This window comes from Poecilia reticulata, chromosome 23, assembly GCF_904066995.2.
Source record: "Poecilia reticulata chromosome 23, P_reticulata-male-v2, whole genome shotgun sequence".
Classification (NCBI taxonomy): domain Eukaryota; kingdom Metazoa; phylum Chordata; class Actinopteri; order Cyprinodontiformes; family Poeciliidae; genus Poecilia; species Poecilia reticulata.
In genome coordinates this window covers 14,664,006-14,682,430 of record NC_088852.1, presented here as the reverse complement: position 1 = coordinate 14,682,430, position 18,425 = coordinate 14,664,006, and the positions used below count along the sequence as shown (strand labels likewise).

Genomic DNA, 18,425 nt, shown 5'->3' with positions numbered 1-18,425 from the left:
TTTTGTGTGTGTGTGCGTGTGTGTGTGTGTTTGGTATCCAGGACGATCAACAGAGGAGACCTGGTGGAGTACATCACTACACACTACAAAGGACCCAGGATCGTATTGGCGGCTGCTGGAGGTCTGATTCACCGACACTTTCTCATGTCCATGAATGCAGCAACACCACTGGGCCTTTAGGGATATTTATTTTCTAATTTCAATGAGTTTAATCATCAAGAATTAGTTGAACTAGTCTTAATTTCTTGTCAAAGACATGCAGTAAGGTTTCATGCTCTACCATACACGTTTTAAAATGTAACCCATCAACAAACTTTGGGTTTGACCCATCAGGGCTCATTTAAATCTTTCCTTTTACTCCTGACATGTGGTGACAGAGGATCAGGTTCCAGAAGATGAGAATGTTTGTTGGTTCTTTCCAGAGACCCCTCTGACCCAGATTTCTACCTTTCCTCCTGATCAGGTGTTTGCCACCAGGAACTCCACAGTTTGGCCAAGTTTCACTTCGGAAGACTTCCCAGTCGGGATCAAGGCGGAGCCCCCGCTCTTCCTCTGTGCCACTTCACAGGAAGTGAGGTAGGAAGCTGTCTTCAATTTTTATTTTTTTTTCTGTTGAAATATTGAGGTTGTGAAAACAGACAGCATCATCTGGAGTTTCAAAGCTTTCTAATACTAAGTACAGTTAAAATATGAATAAAACCAGTAATTTTGGCTCTCTGCTGGCCCTTTTGTTGCATTTAAAATGGTTTACAATATTTCAAGCTGGACACTTTCAATTAAATTCAACAAAGAAATGAAGGATTGTGGAAACGACTGTCAATATGCCCAAGTCTGAGCTTTTACCTCAGACGGAAGAGGCAGTTTTTGTTGGTGTTTGCACATTTCCAGTCGTACTTTTAAAACTAAGCTGCCTTAATGAACATAATGGCTGGTTCTCCTTTGGTCTCCAAGGTGAAGCAGTCTGTCGTTCACAACTTCAGAGATTTTAAAACAGTTGATTTTGTCTTTCTTGTAAGCAAAGGATAAGAGTTTTTTCAGTTTTCTGAACAGGAGTGTGAAGCAACAAGTGGGGGAGAGGCAGTGCTGTGTTACTCTTTAAGAGAAACACCAGGAGACCGGGTTCTGACGGTCTTCCCATTAAAAAATTACAAAGTTTCCATTTTTTTTCTTCTTTTTTTTAACATTGTAGATGAATAGGAATAGAAAACATCTGTTTATCCTCCATAAATCTCGGAATAACTCGGACCAGACACTAGATTTAGCAGTGTGGGCTATTACACTTCTTTTTGGCTGATGGGTTAACCAAGGTCGGACAAATCAGTGATAGGAATCTTCAGGTAACAAAATTCCAAAAGGGAAAAAATTAAAAAATCTGAATTCCAATTTCATGGCATTTGGAATGAATGTAGTTCAAGAATCTTCAGTCCAGTTTATAACTCAAAATCACAAAGTTGGACAAAAACCCAGATCTTGTTGTGGCAAAAATGAAGGTAATCTGGATATTATCAGTGTAAAAAGCCTTTTTTCCTTCAAAATCTTACAGTTTAAGCTTTAAGATTCTGGAAGAAGACATAAAGTCTGAGAGCTTAAAATCCAATTTTTCTTTTTGCTTTTCGATGTCGTGTTGGAACCCTGTAGAGAAACCGCCGGTCGGTCTGCTTCTGTTCCAGATCCGCGTGCGCGACGATAAAATGCCCCTGGCTCACATCGCCATCGCTGTGGAAGCAGTCGGGTGGTCTCACCCGGACACCATCCCTCTGATGGTGGCCAACACCCTGATTGGAAACTGGGACCGCTCGTTTGGTGGCGGTGTGGTGAGTATCAAGGAAGATTTCAAATGTTCTGTTTCCAAACAGTAAAAATGCATGAGGGACCAGGTGAGGCTGATGGTTGAAGTCGGGTTCTGTCCTCAGAATCTGTCCAGTAAGCTGGCCCAGATGGCCTGTCAGGGAAACCTGTGCCACAGCTTCCAGTCCTTCAACACCTGCTACACGGACACGGGCCTGTGGGGACTCTACATGGTGTGTGAGCCGGGCACCATCAGCGACATGATGCACTTCACTCAGATGGAATGGTGAGCACGCAAACGCAGACTAGAACGAAAGGGACAAGTTGACGTCAGAAACGTAACGCCGACGGTTGCTCCTCGACAGGATGTCTCTCTGTACGAGCGTGACAGAAAGCGAGGTGGCTCGGGCCAAGAATCTGCTCAAGACCAACATGCTCCTGCATCTCGACGGTAGGTTGGCCTGATGGAGGACCGCGCCGACATGTCGCTTGAGGTAACTCTGATCGGTTCCCCACAGGATCCACCCCAATCTGCGAGGACATTGGCAGACAGATGCTGTGCTACAGCCGGCGGATACCTCTGCATGAACTGGAGGCCCGGATTGACGTGAGTTACACTCTGGAAGTTAGACGATGAACCTTCAGGCAGCCAGTTGATGTAGCTGCCTGTAGAGTCCTTTATGGAGATAAACATTCACCCAGATTCATTGACCGCTTTATATACATCTCTCTATTGTTGGACGTCTTAGTCGTTTGTTGCGTAAACTAGACGATATCTGAAACATTCAGTGTTTGGTCCACAGTGACCTGATGGCATTAGTCACTACTGATTTGTCAGTTGAATATTCATGATGTGAATCTCTTGCTCTACATCTCAATGGTGGATTGGCACAGTAGTCTATGGTTCATTCCATGCTTAACATACTTAAACATGGAACATTTTTGTTAGAAGTAGCCACCAGAAGATTGCTATACTGTAGTGATAAAGTGATGGACATAGTCAGACAATATTTAAGAGTGGTGTTTACATGCTGCTCGTTAGGGCCCATTTGAGATTATAAAGTATATCCCCCACACCTCCAGCCTGAACAGTTGAGAAACAACTGTCCAGTTTTGGTGATTGACTTACCGTATTTTCTGGACTATAAGGCGTTCCTAAAAGCCTTAAATTTTCCTCAAAAATCGCCTTATAATCCGGTGCGCCTTATGGTCTGGAAAATACTGTACTTTGCTAGTCTTGGTCTTCTAGAAGTGGTACCAGATGTGGTACCAGTGGCTTTATACTACTCAAATCTTGGTAACAAGTGATTATTTAAATCCCTATCATTTTCAACCAATTGGTCCATATCTTGTGACAATACCAAGGCTATCCACAAGACTTCCTGCCAGTGGATAATGTCCATTTTTCCTGACCAGTCTGTTAGCCAGAAAATGGAAAATATCAACCTGTATAGCGTTGCTGCCATGCTACTTGTTACATGAATACAAAAATAAAGCAACTGAGAAAATGTAAAAGACCCAGTTTCCTTGGCTACAATCAATGTTTTAACCCCTTACTGTCATTTAGAACAGCAGTGTCCTCATTGACTTACATTGAAGTATTTGTTGGGACGACAGTAGCCAGTTTGGCAAAAATTGTTAAAATGATTAAATATCTGATAATATTGCATGTTATCTTTTTGTCACAGGCCATTGATGCCAACACCATTAAGGAGGTCTGCACCAAATACATCTACAACAGGGCTCCTGCCATCGCAGCTGTTGGTATGTTGCACTTTTAAAATTTTCATTCCAAGTGGAAAAACTAAAAATAACACTGACAAAAATGCTCAGTCTGTACAGTTTTGGTGAGGTTACAAGCATAAGGTGTAAATATTTAAAGTGATATACTTTAGTGATTATACAAAATGTATCAAGTCTTTCTGCTTAAACTACAAACATCTAGTAATGTATTTTTTTTCTTGTTGCAGGTCCAATAGAACAGCTACCAGACTACAACCAGATCCGCAGTGGGATGTTCTGGATGAGAAGCTGAGCAGCACTGCTGAGGAACCGTCAACTGCACACAAACATATTTAAGTCTTGGGTCTAGTTTTTGTTTTTATTATAAAATAAAGAATAACACAATAACATTAAAATAACACAGATTCTATCCTCATTTGTGGTTGGTGTCATTTTTTATTCTTGGCTGCCACTTGTTCCTGAGCAGCTTTCTTGGCTTTGACCATCTCCACCAGCTCCTGTCAGACAAACGGAAATATTTGGTTAGCAATACATTTTAAGACTCTCATTCAATGATGAGGACGGTGAATACCACCGGTTTGGATGACCATACCTTGTACCTCTTCATACAGTCCTTCTTGCTTCGTTCAGGAACAGCACCAGCAATCTTCTCCCAGCGCTCAGGAGTGCTCACAGGGTAGGTCTTCAGAGCTTGTTCTAGAAGTTTCTGCTCCTCTGTGGTCCAGGGGGCAGCGTTCCCTTCACTTCCCGTGGCTGAAACATCACAAATCAACTAGTTTGTGATGACTGCTGTGGTATTTGACTTAAATTACAGAGTATGTTAAAGGTTGTGCGTATGTAGACTGAAATGTCTGCATTTTAAATCTCAATACTGTATCTTGGCTTTTTTCTTTCTAAAAACTAGAAATAGCTTAACAGACCAAGAAAACAAGCAAAAATGTAATGACAAAAGACTGAGTGCAAGAACCTAGGTACCAAAATCCATCAAACTTTCATCATTTTCCTTCAATTTAATTTTCTAAACAAATCTCTCTACACTATATGTTTCATTTGAGCCCTTTTTGATATACCATATGCAATATGTCTCTTCTGACTTCAATTTTGATGCAAAATTAGTCTCAAATTCATTTGACACAGCATGGCATTTCTATATGCTATGTCTCATTTAAGTTCATTGTTGTATATATATGTGTCATGACATTCAAAATGGGTAAAAGTATGTATAAAAATAAAATGGGCAAAAATGTCTAGTACGATGTAAAAAATTGGCAAAAAAGACTCTTAGCATACCGAGTATACTGATAGTATACCATGAGCATGGTATACTATACCATGAGTATAGCATACTCATGGTATAGTATACTTTGCTATACTCAGTATATTACAAGTATACTCAGTATGCTATGCTCAAAGAGTCGTTGCTCTATTCTGCAGCTCAGACACTGAGGAAAAGCATTTTTACAAGCAAGTTGCTGAGCATTAGCAAAACTTGAATAGCGACTAATAGCACAAACGATCCATCCACCCATTTTCTTTAAAAAAAATAAATAAACGTTGCCAATCAATAATGCTGTGGATCTACACAATGATGGCTCTTTGTTCTACGGTGAAATCCACTTACCATCGAACCTCTCTGAGGGCAAGGCGTTGTCTATGGAGGGCGGCACCGATGTGTGCTCCTTCTTGAACTTCTCATAGGCCTTTCTGTTGATCTCATCTTTCTGTAGTGGATCTGAGGAGGATCACAGCATCACCTTTTTATACTCTGATCAATTGTTTTATTAGTTTTTAATGACATTGCCCAATGTTCACCTACTCAGGTTTTATCCTTTCCCCAATAAATCTTAAACAATGAAGCTGGTTTCTGATTGGGCGATGCGCTAAAGGGCTATTTCGCTATTTTGTGGCACCCAGACTTAAATAAGCTGAATTCTACAATAATAAAACACAGACTTGATTACCAAATATATTTAGATTTTATCACAATTTGCCATCAATGACTGTTATTCATCTAAATATACCTCCAGCTTTAGAATCTGAAATTAAAAAAAAGATGTAAAATTGTCAATTTAGAAAATCAAACCACTAAATGAGTTGCACAAAACTGATGCTATCATATAAATTTAAAATGTATTTAAACAGCTTTTCATTATTTCATATTTAAGAAGAATAGGTTTTTGTCTGCGTGGTCATTTTTCCACACCTAGAATTGGGAAACTAAAATGCAAATGATTTCCCATAATATTAACGTCTGCTTAAGAGCCTCGTATTAAAATTCATAATGTTTCATGAGCTCCCAACTAAAAAAAATGACCGCGTCAGCATTTTTAAAAAATGGCTCAGAAACAGAAAACTTCAAAAAATATATATTATTAATTATTTGTTTATTATTAATTATTATTTTGTTTCTATTGAGATGACAGAGTAACATGACCTTCGTTTTGCTCCTCCTCATGTCTAAATCTTACCGAGCTTCTGAAGATTCTTGGCTTTGTTAATGACGTCTTTGGCTGTCCTCTTCATCCCGCTGGTGGAGTGCAGGTTCATGTAGTTAGCAATAACTTCCCACCTGGAAGACAAAACAGTAAATATTAAAACACAAGCAAAGTGAGAGTGATAAGCTCACAGCACCTCTTCCAAACAGAAACACCAGTTTCAAATTTCTTCAGAGTAAAACCACAACTTGGAGCAGCATCAGTTACAAAAACCCAGCAACACACACCGCCTGAGGTTGGACCTCATTTTGCAGGGCGCCGTTTGAGCTTTTTCTGCCCGGCCTACCTGGCGTTGGTTCCAGCAGGGAACAGGTTGACCGCTTTGATGAGCAGCTGGAGGTCGTCCTCGTTCCAGCCCTTCCCTCCGCCGCCCCCCCCGCTGGCCTGCTCAGCGCTCCGGGCCGCCTGCCGGGCCTGAACCTCAGCATCCTTCTCCTTCTGCAGTTGGGTGTTCACTTCCTCTACCTTAAAGAACACACACACACACACAAAAAGAAATGTGTCAAATAGTTGAATTAGGTGGAATCTATTGAGCTCTTCAGACACAGCTAAGACGTTTTTACCTGCTTCTCCACTGCTGCCTTGCTGTCCTCCTTTGAAGCGGAGGCCAGGATCTCATTCAGACTCTGCAGACTGAAACAAAAACATCATGAAACTCCAGTTTGGGACACATTGACCTATTTGTACTTTTAGGAAGAGGAAAAAAAAAAAATCTTTTCTGTCCACATTTTATCTGAATGGTCAATCGAGTAGAAATGAAATGTGAACAGCTGCAGCTGTGTGGTAGTTCACTGAACCTCGTCAGCTCCAGACGGTCACAGAGCTTCTCCACCTCCTCCAGCATTTTCACGCTGTCGGCTTCACTGTCAGCAAAGTAATTCCAGTTCTGTAGGAGGAGAAAACATGAACTGTTAAAAAAATAATTCCATGGTTTCATTAAGTCAAAAAAAAAAAAAAACTCCCATCATGCTCCTTGGCTCACCTTGCATGTGGTCCTGAGTTTCTGCCTCTCCTTCTTGATGGCTTTCTTCTGGATGTCCTTCTCCTTCTTGGCCTGCAGGGCGGCTTGTCGGGCCTCCTCTTCCTCCTTCTCCTTCGCCAGACGAGCCGCCTCCAGCTCCGCCTGCCGAACCTGGAACAAATTCACTTTATTGCATTTTCTTTTTTTCTTTTTTAAACTGAATGTGTAAAAAGTTTGAGACCTAAAAATAAGGAAGGGGATTGATCAGAATTTAGCAATACAGATTTTGTAATCGCCATCACTTACTGATTCGATTCTCAGTTATTAAATAACCTCATTCAAAAAATGCACCGTGTTGCATTCGAGTCCAACCGGCTTGAAAAATAAAAAATCTCTGCCAAATGAACGTCTTGATGTGAAACACCAACGGTTTGCACATAAACGGTTTTTGTGCAGATAAATGTGAATTTGGACTTTTTAGGACTCACGGTGTGTCCAGCTGTGGAAAACAGCTGGACACAGGTGATTTATTTATTTTTACTCCTGACGGCCTCAGTGAAAGAGGCTAAAAGTGACCAAGAGTACAACTAAGCTCCCAAGTTAAACATTATACATGCTCATTCTCCACAAACTGATGTTTTAAAGCTTTATGTTAATGATTTGTTGCTAACAGCTAAATGAAAACATGACATTTAAGATTAGAATAATACATCAGACCAATAACAAAAATAAAATGCATTCAGAAATGTGGGTCTGATGAAAATGTTTACATTTTATTTTCAAAAGATGCTTTTATTGTGAGAAATGAGCCTCATCTGAACCCATGTTATAATTTATTGAATATGACTGTATATGTTAAGAAGTGATGGAGATTATTCATTCACTGTGGCACTAATATTAATACAATAACCAGGATGTGAAGGAGTTTAACGATACCTGATACATTTATGGCAGCAGACGCCGTAGAAGCTCCCCTTCAAAGTGACCACTGTTGCTAAGCAACATATCAAACACTCTCCTACAAATCAGTTGCATGCTGTGTGGTCAACCAACTGCATACACTTTACTGCTTCAATCTTTGATTTGACGCATCCTGACCTAAATCCAGAAACTGACCGCAGCGAGCAGCTTTCACTTACTCTCTCCTTCTCCTCCTGCTCCTTCTTCTTGGCTTCAGCCTTCGCTTTCTTCTCCGCCTCTTTCCTGGCTTTTTCTTCTTCTTTGAATTTCTTTATTCTAGGGTCACAGCTGTAGGCCGTATCTGCAGCGAAACGACGTCAATTATTCGGACCCGACTCGCGCTTGTGAATCAAGGTTTGCGGTGTATGTGTGGCGGTGGAGAGGCTGTACCAACTAGCGTGCGTATTCTGTTCATCTCCTCCTTTTTCCTCTGCGCTCTGGAAGCTCGGTTCTGCTTCTCGATCCATCTCCTTTCGTCTCGACTGAGGACCGGAACGATTGTCATGTTAAAACATGGGACTTCACAGGTTCCGAAGTCCAGCTTATGAATTTCAACTAGAACCTAACCAGACGTTGGGATTTTGTAATCAGCTTACCATTCAGCTTTCTCCTTTTCCTCTTCGTCTAAGTAAGAGAATTCCCTCCATGAGTCAAAGTTATACCTGGAAAAAGTAGAAACAATTTATAAGGCTTTCCACACACCAGTCTTCATGGGGGAAAAAAGACAACACAAAAACAAACTTCTCTGCCTACCAAAAGGAGTAAAAATTGTCTACTTCTTCAAACGACGAGTCCATGGTTCCTAAAGAGGGCCCATGCTTTTTGGAAGACCATCTGGCATTTCGCTCGAAAACAGGAGCAAACACCTCAAAAAAGCTCTCTTTGCCTTCGCTTTTGGACGGCACGCTATTGTCGAAGGTTGGATCCACGCTGTCAAAGGCTCTCCTCTTCACCGGGTCCGACAGGATTTCGATAGCTAAGGCGCAAAATGGAAAAGGGCTGGATGAGGACACGCCATCGGGACTCTGATGGCTTTAATTTGCGGAAGAGTTGGGCACCTTTAGTTATACAGGTAAAGTAGTCATTGTCTCCTTCAACGATCTGTTCTCCTGCCGCTTTCCTTTTGTCAGGATGGTGCTTCAACACAATTGATTTGTCTGCAGAGAAACGGCAGCGGTCATCAGACATCATCTTCACACGTATCCAGATAAATGAGCATTAGAGGAGGAGAACTTACGGGCCGCTTTGATCTGTTTCTGCGTGGCTTTATACCGCAAGTGTGGCAGACCGAGGACAGCGTAGTGATCCTGATTCTGCCAAATCAGATAAACAGGATTCACATCGGCCGCACAGACCCACACTCTTGTAAATAAAAGACACACACAGGCTCCTCTGGTGTAAAACACACACAATTAGATTATAGGATTTCCTTATATGCTGATGATGCAACTCTTTCTGTAAATCTTCCTAATTTGATCAGATGGAATCATTTGGACAGTTCTCAGGCTAAAATTAGAGATGGGCCAATCAAACAGACCAAACAGATTAGAATGGGACAATTTACCATGGATGAGCACCGATCTGTGATTGGCAGGTCAAATGCGAGGGATAAATAAGACGTTTTTCCTCCTACGTAATAAATGTATCACAACAAACTTTTTGAAACTCTTCGATAGCTTTTTTCATAAAAAAGAAGAAGGTTAAGGAAATATGCCTTGATGCATAAATAGGGATAATTCCTTCATTTTTGTTGGATTAAAGTCTTCTACCTCTATTTGACAATGTTAAACACATTCCTTCGTTTTGAATTGAAAATATTATGCCAGACTTCAGAGACCAGAATTCTGTGTCTGTTAATGAAAAACCAATCAGTGCATCCTTATCTTTAATATTGGCAATAAAAAGTTATCAATACTATTTTTGAAATAAAGATTATATGCTGGACCCATTTTAGTAGTGTAAATGAAAAAATATTCATCTTGGTATCAATATACAGGTTAAAAATAAAAAATATGACACATTAGTCATTTAAGTTCAAGAAATTCTGAACCAATACATGACATGCCATCATCAATAATGAACATGATTCAAAGACAACAACAAAAATATCTAGTCTAGATTTTTAAGCCTTTTTCAGCCACTTCCTAATACACTGACAAATTGAGTCTTTTAAAAACTCATCCATTATAACAATATTATTGTGATATTATCATTTATCCCAATAATTTCAGGGACAACTTATCAGGCATTAAACCTCTCAATAGAAGAAATATGGATGCCTTTCATACACAAGCTGTTTGGTTTTAAAGTTTTTGTAAAATTTAGTTTTTTGTTTTTTTGTTGTGCGAAATAAAATAAAATCAAGTAAATGCATTACAGATTGTAAAAAAATTTTTTTTATAGAAATGGGAAAATAAACTTTTATATTTTAAAGCTGGAGAGGAAATAAAGGTCTAACTGGTTTCCTCAACTCTAACACTGTGGCGGCGGCCGCCCTCCACTTCCTGTCTTGTACCTTCCAGTCTTTAGGATCCAGTGTTCGGAGCATCGGGTGCTCCTCCAGCTGTAACTCCTCATCCTCCGACTCTTCTGAGGACTCCTCTTCTTCCTCCAGTTCTTGAAAGGAGGCCGACACATTTCTGCTTCTCCTCCTGATGTAGGCCTCAAACCACCGACCCACCGGCTCCACCAGAACCTGCACAGAAGCTGTGGGTTTTCACAGAAGTAGTGAGGAAAACTGGTTGGCTTTAAATGCACAGAAAAAAAAAGAGTAAAGCCGTCACTGGCTGAAAATGGACTGGTTTGTATGGATATTATTACTTACAATATAAAGATTACAGCATTTTTTTTTTCTGTTGCAGTTTCGCGTCAGTGTAAATACCAAGAACGCCTGTCACAATAAGCAGCCAATCATCTAACGCCTGCCACAAGTAATATGAATATAAATTAAAATGGGTGCGATAATTTCCATTTGGACAACAGTTATTATGGAACATTGTTAAAAAGCCACCACTTAGAGAAGTAATGAGTTTGCCTGTTTTCCCCATCTAAGATGAATAATTATTTATTTTGAAATGCAATTTTGGTTACAGAGTGTTCATAATCAATCGTAATTTGTGTTGTTTTGGTTGTTTATTTTTAATATTTGAAGTGTTTTCCAGTTTCAATGTCAAATGTTCTTTAAAAATGTTTGGTTTTTTTGATTCTTGATTGGGCATACTTGCATTAATCAGTTTTATTATATCAGTTGAAAATGGTCTCAAATTCACAATATTATCGTGTATCGCAATAATTTTGGGGACAATTTATTGTCCAGCAAAATCTTTTTACCGAGACATGCCTAATACCAACTGAAAAAAGTTTTAGGGTCACCCTAAATTCATTAATAGTAATGCCTTTATACTGTAATGTTTATTTGAATTCTGAATTGAAAATATAGTACAGAATATGGAGGCAATATTATGATTTCAAAATCGTTAGTTGGACAAGTATTAAATAAGATGAGTGTAAAAGGAACTTTTACATATCCAACTGAAGGCATCAGGTCATCATATTTGAAATAAAATAACATTTACATTTAGTATTTTCAAACTTTGTGAGATGATGTTTTTTTTTTTTAATGCAAACTAAAAAACCTTCATAGGAAAATATTTGGATATGTTCCCTAGCTTCAATCCCGTAGTGCCTCGAGGGAAAACATTTTTTCATCTACGCGTTTCAGCAGGACTACGGGAATTAACGGGAGAGTAGTGGGTGCAACATGATGTCTGCTGGTTTGGCTTGAACATTCCCTGATTTTTTTATTGCCTTCAGTAAGTTTCAGTTTCAGACAACAGCTCAGATCAGTGCAGACGCCAACAAGGAAAATATGCAAGATTTTTTTTTTCTTCTTCCTTTTTCTAGCTTGCAGTGTAATCTGCTAGCCTGAGTGAATTAAGAAAACTGCTCCTATTAATTAGTAGAGCAAACGTGACAGTCAGAGGATAGCCAGTGGGAAATATTATGCAACACGGGAAAAATGGTTTAACCACAAGCTAACTAGAAAAAAAGTCTCAAAATTACAGCTTTAAAACGCGCCCAGTTTAATTCCCGCGGTATATTTAGAAACAAGTCAGGTTGTAAGGTTGTAATGAGTAACAGGAGTAGCATGAACTTGGCTAGCTGTTTTAATGTGGCCTCTGTGTCGCTGCTTACCGGCAGCCGCTTTAAACACTGTCGTCTCGTCGTCGTCCCTCGCCTCTAGCAGCATCCTGGAACAATGGCGACGGCAGCACACATTCACGAGACGAAACACTGAAAGGAGAGACCACTAAGGTGCTGAGGTCTGCGGCCCGCTCAGTGCTGCTCCACATGGGCCTCCTGGTGCAGGTGCTGCCAGTCCGGGAACAAGCCGCGACGCCTCTCCACGAAATCACTCCGTGTTTGCAAAGTGGTCTAACGCTGTCAGTTCCGCTGCTGGTTATTTTTAATAAATTCTTTTCTATATTAATACTATTATGCAAAATTAACCAAATTTATTAGCTATACACATAAATATATATTTTCCGTGATAATTTGTTACGGTGATAATGTTACTAAATCGGTTATGAAATATTCAGTGTCTCCAATATAAGTCCGACTTGTATTTCCGGTGTGTAGCGGAACTTAAAAGCTGCTGTGTAATTGTACAGTTTAGCTGCAGAAGCCGTTCCATTTTTCTTTGACAAAAACATTTTATTTCTATATTAAATATGCCGGACTATTTGGGAGATGATCAAAGGAAGATTAAGGAAGAGGAAAAGGAAGACGCCCCCATCAGAGGTTTTTAATTTATACATATGTACATGTTTTTAAAATAAACAAGGAATCGTCGGGTATAGCTGGGTTAGCCAACATTAGCTTAGCTTGTTAACAAACAACATATTCCAGGCCTCCGCTAAGATGATCGTTTTCATCATATTGTCCTTTTGACACATTTTTCCGATTAAAGAAAAGCGTTGCATTTGAAACGTATTATGTTCCCTGTTGTCACCAAAGCAACTCGGCTAGCTGCCGAGGTCAGAATGCAAACTCATTCATGTTTTTCATTTACCACCACAGCTCTGGATGAAGGAGACATCGCTTTGCTCAAAACATATGTAAGTATTCACAACCTGAAACGTTGGTTGTTAAGCCGGTGTTAGTAACATTTGGAGGCAGTTTAGTATTGATTCCATCTGGTTTTGACTGTTTGTGTTTGTGTGTGTCTAGGGCCAAAGCACATACTCCAGACAGATCAAACAGGTGGAAGATGACATTCAGCAGCTTCTGAAAAAAATCAACGAGCTGACAGGTACGTGATGGCACTCACATGGCATATGGAAAATAATAAATACTAATTTACTAAATGTGTTACTAAATAACACATTTATATTGTGTGTGTGTGTGAGAGAGAGAGAGAGAGAGAGAGAGAGCAGTCGGTTGTCAATGACGACAACCGACTTTTACAGATATTGTGTATATTTTTCTCTGCCGTTTCGACACTGTTGAGGAAAACAAACAAACAAAAAAGACTAGAAACAAATGGCAACAAGATAAAAACCAATATCTGTTCTTAATATTTTCCCGGTTTCATTTACCAGGCCTATACCGATGTGTAAACAAATGACTAGCATCGTCTAATACTGATGTTGGCGACAATATCGTGTATCACCACTTGAAATGCAGAATTATTACACCTTTCAAAATTCCTCATAGAAATCTAATACAGTGCAGGAGGAGAACTTCTGCTGGTTTTGTATAAATCCACATTTGTTGGGTATGAGTGGTATCATAATGTTTTGTTTTTTGTAATTCTTATTTGACAGGCATTAAAGAGTCAGACACAGGCCTGGCTCCTCCAGCGCTCTGGGATCTGGCTGCTGACAAACAGACTCTTCAGAGTGAACAGCCACTGCAGGTCGCAAGGTAAGCTAGCAGTGCTTTAGTTTTTTAATATTGTAATTTAAAGTCTCTTTTTTTTCTGGCATGATGAGATAAACTACTAATTCACTATGGGTAGCTCAGCTCTGTGTTACCATCTTAAAGCATCAGAGCTGCCAATTCCCCTCACATAACATTTATAAATACCCATCCATGTTACCAAAGGCTGTTTTTGTTATTATTAAAGAGTCAATTTCAATGTGAATGTTTTTAATTTGTTATGAAAAATACATAGTCTACAAAAATGACATGAATGGTTATTTCTACTGCATCACTCAGAATTTTATGGCTCAATTTTATTTTATTTTTACTGTTTCTATAAAGCTTTATCCTGTCTATTCAGAGTTTGGTTGATTTTGATTTCCTTTGAGGAACCTTAATTCAAAATATTTCTTTCTAGCTTTCATGCTGTGACTGGTCTTTAATAATTTGTAGTGTGTGTGTGTGTGTGTGTGTGAGAGAGAGAGAGAGAGAGAGCGAGCAGTCACTGTGAAACTAGGTTTTCCTGTTATTTTAAAGCAAATATGTTTTAAATGTACTTTTGCATCTTACATTAGTAACTATGTAAGATGCATCAGTCTCTGATTTCACTTTGTAACAAGCTAGGGATAATAATCACAGATAACTCGGTCTTTGTCAATTTGTTTCAACTTCCACACTAAAGTGTGTTATTCCAAGTGTCCAAGAAATAAATAGAAATAAATCAAAGGTGCTAATGTCCTGATGAATTCTCTGTTTTCGCGTTTCTTCAAATAGATGCACGAAGATCATCAACGCAGACTCCGAGGATCCCAAATACATCATCAACGTGAAGCAGTTTGCCAAGTTCGTGGTGGACCTGAGTGACCAGGTGGCTCCAACCGACATCGAGGAGGGCATGAGAGTCGGGTGAGGAGCCGCCTGGATGCCTCCAGGTCACAAAAAAAAAGGGGATTTCTGTTGGAACACGCCTGCTAAAATTCCCCATCCCTCCTTTTCCTTTAGGGTCGACAGGAACAAATATCAGATCCACATTCCTCTGCCTCCAAAAATCGACCCCACTGTCACAATGATGCAGGTGGAGAACTCTCACGAATAATTTTCTGAGGAAAAACAACAGTTCAGTTTGTTGTGATGTGATTCTGATGATTCTGTGTGCTGCTGCAGGTGGAGGAGAAGCCTGATGTGACTTACAGCGATGTGGGAGGATGTAAAGAGCAGATCGAGAAGCTGAGAGAAGTGGTGGAAACGCCGCTGCTCCATGTAAGTATTGATAACTACATTTATTAACTAGTTATCAGTTATTATGTTGCCAGAGACCTGATCAGACTTAACAACCAAGCACATCCAATATTCAGGAACAGTTGCATCAATAAGTGAGTTGTTGTCTGTTAACAAATGTTCAAGTTAGACATTTTGTTAAACTGGCAACAATTAAGATTTCTTCACATCAAGAGAAAAGTTATAATAATTTTCAAAAATTACATTCTTAATTATTTGGCTAAACCTACAAATAATTTCACAATAAACGTGTGGCTCAATTACTTGGCATCAGTTTCAACTGCAAATCTTTCAAATTGAAGCTGTTGGTATATTTTGTTGTTATAAAGCTGTTTTTGCGATTCTTCAATCACCTAAATCCACAGAGTCAACAGATCGCTGCATTTTTCACACTATTTAATAATTATGAGTTATACTCGTTTCTTTTAAGTTACTAACTCCCACCTGCAGGTGGCAGCATTTCTTCCTTCTAACAAACTGCTGCCTCAGCTTTACTGATAAGTTAGTCTGATTTGGTGAGTAGCAGAAATCAAGATATTGAAGTTCAAAATGTTTGCATGTCCAATTTGTCTGCTTGTTGTTTTGTCTTTTTTCTCTTCTATATGTAGATTTTTGGAAAAAATGAGGAAAAAAAAAATTGCAAATATTTGTAAAGTTACACCACAGAAAAAAAAAATCACAAAACAATTGTGATTAACGATATAGTACTGTAAATGTCAAATCAACTCCAATGTCATTGTCAAGTGTGTGTCTGAACCGAGCGAGCCGTATATGTAAAGATGTTGGGTTTTGGTTTCCTTCAGCAGGTGTTGGATAACTTTTCTTGTCCTCTTTCTCATCAGCCTGAGAGGTTTGTCAACCTGGGAATCGAGCCTCCTAAAGGCGTGCTGCTGTTCGGGCCCCCCGGCACCGGGAAGACCCTGTGCGCTCGTGCCGTCGCCAACCGCACCGACGCCTGTTTCATCAGAGTCATCGGCTCCGAGCTGGTCCAGAAGTACGTCGGAGAGGTGAGCTCGCCGGTCCGAAGCTGAAACCGCCCGTGCAGGCGTCGTTCTTCACCAAGTTTTAACGCGTTTGTTTGTCCGACAGGGAGCCAGGATGGTGCGCGAGCTGTTTGAGATGGCCAGGACCAAGAAGGCCTGTCTGATCTTCTTTGATGAAATTGATGCCATTGGAGGTGAGGTGGAGACGCATTGTTGTTCCAGTTGATCCTTAGCAAAAGTGATCTTTAATCTCGGAGCATCCAGGTTAAAATGAGTTGTAGTCCAGGAGGTTCTGATGAATTACGCTGCTTTTTTGTTGTTTTTCGTAAAAACAACCAGGTGCTCGTTTTGACGATGGCGCTGGCGGTGACAACGAGGTCCAGAGGACCATGTTGGAGCTCATCAACCAGTTAGACGGCTTCGACCCCCGAGGAAACATCAAAGTGCTGATGGCCACAAACAGACCGGACACGCTGGATCCGGCCCTGATGAGGCCTGGACGTCTGGACAGGAAGATAGAGTTCAGCCTGCCTGACCTGGAGGTGACGGCCTAGGAGTTTATTTTCTGAAGCTGTCAGGCTGATTTCAGTTACTCTTTCTCTCATAGAAACTAATCATCTTTGTGTGTTTCAGGGTCGCACCCACATATTTAAGATCCACGCCCGCTCTATGAGCGTGGAGAGAGACATTCGCTTTGAGCTCTTGGCTCGCCTCTGTCCTAACAGCACCGGTAAGGCCAGCGGCACAGTGAGAACTTTTCACCATATTTTCCCTGTTATATCTCCTCTTTTATTAACTTACTAGAAGGGGAGTATTATTAATTTATTGAGCTGTCTGTCATGTTATATTTCATACTTGCTTTGTGTGTTGGAAAGAGTAGTGGCTTTTTAAAGCTATAGAGGTCCAGTTTCAAGGTGTTAAATTGCAAAGTCAAAATTCTTTAAGTCATATTTTGTATATATAGCATTTTTATAACAACTGACCGTAACATAGTTACTTGATTGTGCTATAAAATGGCACTATGTGCCTGGGAAATAAATACTGTCCCTTTAATACCATCACAGAATCACTGTGTCATGATGACTGTGTTCAGTTAAATGTAGTGTCAGTCAGTAGCCAGTAGGAGGCAGTCTAGTGACATGTTTGTGTTGACTGAGAACCACCTCATAAAAACTTAACTGAATTTAACAGGTTTTTTTACTTTCTATTTGTTCTTTATGTTGTAATATTAATTTGACTTTGCTACTTCATCCTTGTCAAATGCTAAACTGATCAAATACAGGAATGTTGTAGCTCATGCAGCTGCAACATTGCAAACCGGTCATACTCTCATTTTCTTGGAGAGGTAGGTTTTCGTTTGCAAATAGTTTTTGTTTGCAATGTTGGAAATCAACCTTCTCAGATGAATGAGCAACAACAGTGCCTTTTTTTTTTTTTTTTTTTTGGCTTTTTCCACAACTAGTTCATGGAAATAGCCAAACACCAGACTAGTCAAACATAGTCTGCTGTTTGACTATGCCAAAGTACTGTTAGTTCTAGCACAAGCAACATGTTTTCAAGGTCTGAAGCAAACTGAGGAGCTTGATGCATTAATCAATAACTGGCTGCAGCTGCAGAGCCCGGGCGTATTGATTATTTGCTTATTTCAAAACGGCGTCCAGGATGTGTGCGCCTTGGTTCACTTTATGCAGGATGGCCTCGCGTCCTTAAAATATCTTAAATTTATTAACTTTATTTTGGCCTTAAATACTTTAATAGAATTTTTTTATCGTTACTATTTAACATTTCTCCCTTTCAGGATTTCTCAGTCAGGCACAAGTTTGAGTCACGCGCAGACTATAATTGTCAACTATATATATATATATATATATAAATAAAATATCCTATAAATGGTCTTAAATTTGAGGTACAGAACAGAAGGCAGTTTCTAATAGCATTTTGTGTCCTACCTACTGGAAGCTGGTTTGTTGTAAGACCAAGAACAGCACTCTAATCGACACTCTTACTTCTTCGTCAGGTGCTGAGATCCGCAGCGTGTGCACAGAGGCAGGAATGTTCGCCATCAGGGCTCGCAGGAAGATTGCCACAGAGAAAGACTTCCTGGAGGCTGTGAACAAAGTCATCAAATCCTACGCCAAGTTCAGCGCCACCCCCAGATATATGACCTACAACTGAGAAAACTGTGTGTGTTTCTGATGTGGAGTTTCACCAGAAAAAAACAAAAAAGTTGGAACATGTAGTCTTTTTGTTTTCAAGTAAAAATAAAGTTTATTCCAGATTTAAGTCTTTTTTAAA

General features: G+C 39.8%; 3 protein-coding genes across 7 annotated transcripts in view; 2 read left to right on the top strand and 1 right to left on the bottom strand.

Annotated features, from left to right (window-relative positions):
• pmpcb (peptidase, mitochondrial processing subunit beta) overlaps positions 1-3,946 on the top strand; it is a 36,184-nt gene extending 32,238 nt beyond the window's left edge. For all 5 annotated transcript variants that reach the window (XM_081604030.1, XM_081604028.1, XM_081604027.1 and 2 more), the window contains 8 exons: positions 42-121; positions 464-576; positions 1,671-1,814; positions 1,914-2,074; positions 2,154-2,239; positions 2,307-2,395; positions 3,477-3,552; positions 3,759-3,946. In XM_081604030.1, coding sequence (XP_081460156.1) covers positions 42-121; positions 464-576; positions 1,671-1,814; positions 1,914-2,074; positions 2,154-2,239; positions 2,307-2,395; positions 3,477-3,552; positions 3,759-3,823 — 814 coding nt within the window. In that variant the 3' untranslated portion in view covers positions 3,824-3,946. The remainder of the gene's footprint in view (positions 1-41; positions 122-463; positions 577-1,670; positions 1,815-1,913; positions 2,075-2,153; positions 2,240-2,306; positions 2,396-3,476; positions 3,553-3,758) is intronic.
• Positions 3,876-12,361, bottom strand: dnajc2 (DnaJ (Hsp40) homolog, subfamily C, member 2). Its single transcript, XM_008401285.3, has 16 exons — positions 12,142-12,361; positions 10,463-10,653; positions 9,185-9,260; positions 9,006-9,104; positions 8,701-8,923; positions 8,544-8,609; positions 8,338-8,429; positions 8,127-8,248; positions 7,009-7,158; positions 6,824-6,912; positions 6,590-6,659; positions 6,313-6,491; positions 6,000-6,100; positions 5,153-5,263; positions 4,124-4,284; positions 3,876-4,028 (listed from the first exon to the last, which is right to left on the bottom strand). The coding sequence occupies exons 1-16, from the start codon at positions 12,194-12,196 to the stop codon at positions 3,960-3,962; spliced, it is 1,854 nt and encodes a 617-aa protein (XP_008399507.1). The 5' UTR covers positions 12,197-12,361; the 3' UTR covers positions 3,876-3,959.
• Positions 12,362-12,575: 214 nt separating this feature from the next.
• Positions 12,576-18,408, top strand: psmc2 (proteasome 26S subunit, ATPase 2). Its single transcript, XM_008401284.3, has 12 exons — positions 12,576-12,747; positions 13,027-13,064; positions 13,177-13,258; positions 13,773-13,872; positions 14,644-14,775; positions 14,872-14,944; positions 15,034-15,129; positions 15,990-16,154; positions 16,237-16,324; positions 16,470-16,672; positions 16,764-16,860; positions 18,148-18,408. Exons 1-12 carry the CDS (start codon positions 12,678-12,680, stop codon positions 18,303-18,305), a joined length of 1,302 nt encoding a protein of 433 aa, XP_008399506.1. The 5' UTR covers positions 12,576-12,677; the 3' UTR covers positions 18,306-18,408.
• Positions 18,409-18,425: the final 17 nt, after the last annotated feature.

Bases quoted from the DNA above. Each gene is read 5' to 3' on its own strand.
- psmc2 (XM_008401284.3), top strand. From the start codon at position 12,678: ATGCCGGACTATTTGGGAGATGATCAAAGGAAGATTAAGGAAGAGGAA. The intron at 12,748-13,026 runs GTTTTTAATTTA...TTACCACCACAG, and splicing joins GGAAGACGCCCCCATCAGAG to CTCTGGATGAAGGAGACATC. The intron at 13,873-14,643 runs GTAAGCTAGCAG...TTCTTCAAATAG, and splicing joins CAGCCACTGCAGGTCGCAAG to ATGCACGAAGATCATCAACG.
- dnajc2 (XM_008401285.3), bottom strand. From the start codon at position 12,196: ATGCTGCTAGAGGCGAGGGACGACGACGAGACGACAGTGTTTAAAGCG. The intron at 9,105-9,184 runs GTAAGTTCTCCT...GTTTCTCTGCAG, and splicing joins GAAACAGATCAAAGCGGCCC to ACAAATCAATTGTGTTGAAG. The intron at 8,924-9,005 runs GTGCCCAACTCT...TTTGCGCCTTAG, and splicing joins CTTTACCTGTATAACTAAAG to CTATCGAAATCCTGTCGGAC.